Source organism: Tachysurus fulvidraco, chromosome 14 (genome assembly GCF_022655615.1).
Source record: "Tachysurus fulvidraco isolate hzauxx_2018 chromosome 14, HZAU_PFXX_2.0, whole genome shotgun sequence".
Taxonomy (NCBI): domain Eukaryota; kingdom Metazoa; phylum Chordata; class Actinopteri; order Siluriformes; family Bagridae; genus Tachysurus; species Tachysurus fulvidraco.
The window spans coordinates 7209974-7212148 of record NC_062531.1 but is presented as its reverse complement, the minus strand read 5'-3'; the positions used below and the strand labels follow the sequence as shown (position 1 = coordinate 7212148).

Here is a 2175-nt window from a genome sequence, read left to right as displayed (position 1 = left end):
ACCGAGTACACTCTTTCATTCAGTTCATCCACGAACTATAAAAAATTAATAACAAAATATTTTGTAATAGTGGTAGGTTTACTAAGGATTTCCTCCACCACCATTAAAAAAAAAAACAGTACCTGCTGGATGCGATTCACAGACCCCAAATTGAGTACAACAGCTAATTTTTGTTAAATTAATCTTGATAGAGTTTATATTAATTGTTATTGATTTTTTCAGGTGTACTTGAGCACAGAGATGTTTCCTTCCTTGTACTACAAGTAGTGAAGCTCCCCCATCTGCCATGCGTTTATATGCCGTGTATCCAGTAATACTGAAGCTCATTACTGTAATGAGCTGCACAGCATGCAACACTGCAGAGTATGAAATTCATGGAGAATGCTGTCCAATGTGTGCTCCTGGTAGGTTACCTTATTTTTATTATCTAGTTATTGAATCCTATTTTTCTTAATTGACTAAGACGTAATTGCAAATACAATAAATGTACATTGTTCCAAGCAACACTAAAATATTGAAGCTTTACAGCATGGGAAAATAAGCATTTTTTTGCTATACTTTCAGTGCCTATATCCACTTCGGATATACTAATTGTTTTTTGAACTGATAAAAACCAAATATGAACTAAAAAGTATATTTAATTCAAAAACAAACAATATACTTTCTATTCTGGAGAAAGAAGGCCTTGGATGGATCTCCTGACATAAATCCAATTGAATATTCATGTAGGATTTTGAAATTCCAAGTCCATCAGAAGAATCCTTGTAAGCTTGGAGAACTGAAAAAAATTTGCCAAGAGGAAGTGGCCAAAACTGGACCACAATGCTATGAACAGCTAATAGTAAAATACTTTTTACCATTAGATGTTTTTACCATGAGGAATGCTTGAGAATAAAATGTTATTGTCCAGGTCACCATGTGCTTAAACACTGCAACAGTCAGTTAGGCACACAGTGTAAAACGTGCACTGGATCAACCTACACTGATGCCCCGAATGGACTGACGGCATGTCTTCCCTGTGCTGTGTGTGATGAAGGTGAAGATGTGCTCATTCCTGTAACTTCACAAGATTCATTAGAAAACCTCTAATAAAATACCTAAATAATGATATAGGACACTTATGTAATGTGTATTGTTTTCTTTCCAAAGGTAATGGATTACATGTAAAACATAAGTGTTCGTACACTTCAGATGCACACTGTGAGCCTATGACAGGATATTATTGTATAGAAACTCAGGGTGAGAGCTGCAGAAAAGCCCAAGAGCACACCACCTGCCTTCCTGGGCAATACACCTACCAGAATGGTTAGCATTTTAAAATAATTTAAATATACCTAATAAAGTTTCATTAAAATTCAACTGTATTCTGTCAAACAGTTTTATGAACTTCATTCAGCATATATATAAAACTTTTCAGGAACATCATTGATGGATACAGTGTGTAAGGACTGCTCAGAGGAGACATATTCAGATGGTTCATTTATGCACTGCAAACCACATACAAAGTGAATATAAGACGACTGTCACATTTCTGCATTGTGAACTCTATTTATAAATGAGGTGAAAATATTATTATTGTTGTTGATGATATTTTTATATTACTCACCTTTACAGATGTGAGTCTTTGGGGCAGATAACAATCACACAGGGAACACAGTCAAGTGATGCAGTGTGCAGTCATAAACCGTCACATCTGGGCCTCATCATTGGGATTTTGGTGCCATCTCTATTGGTGCTGGTCATCTTGCTTATCGTTTTATTTTGGGTAAAAAATATGAAAAATTCATCATTTTACCTGTGAATAAACATTTTATATACAGTATTTGTGTATATTTTTTACACACTTTTACATACCGTCCTGGACACCATTACTGTTACAGAATGTAACAGGACCATGTATCATGATCCCAAAAGATTCCAGTCTTAGATACATCAAAGATTACTAACAACATTGGTTTTTATGCATTGTTAGTTTTTGTGGAGCATGAGATTAGATTTTTTCACCCTCATTTACTTTTTGCAGCCCAATTGACTACCATTGAAACCTTATTTTTTTCATTGCATGGCCATAACACATGCTTGAAAATTTTCATATTATTGCAATAATAAAAAAAAAAACTGGACCACCCCTTGCACAATTTTGGGGACTCATTTGCATCACTGTTTTATTTTAAT

General features: G+C 34.6%; 1 protein-coding gene across 1 annotated transcript; it reads left to right on the top strand.

The window, feature by feature from the left end:
• The first annotated feature begins 271 nt into the window (after nucleotides 1-271).
• Nucleotides 272-1816, top strand: LOC125138562 (tumor necrosis factor receptor superfamily member 14-like). The gene is made up of 5 exons (XM_047800355.1): nucleotides 272-404; nucleotides 911-1036; nucleotides 1150-1305; nucleotides 1418-1505; nucleotides 1615-1816. The coding sequence occupies exons 1-5, from the start codon at nucleotides 287-289 to the stop codon at nucleotides 1799-1801; spliced, it is 675 nt and encodes a 224-aa protein (XP_047656311.1). The 5' UTR covers nucleotides 272-286; the 3' UTR covers nucleotides 1802-1816.
• The last annotated feature ends 359 nt before the right edge of the window (nucleotides 1817-2175 follow it).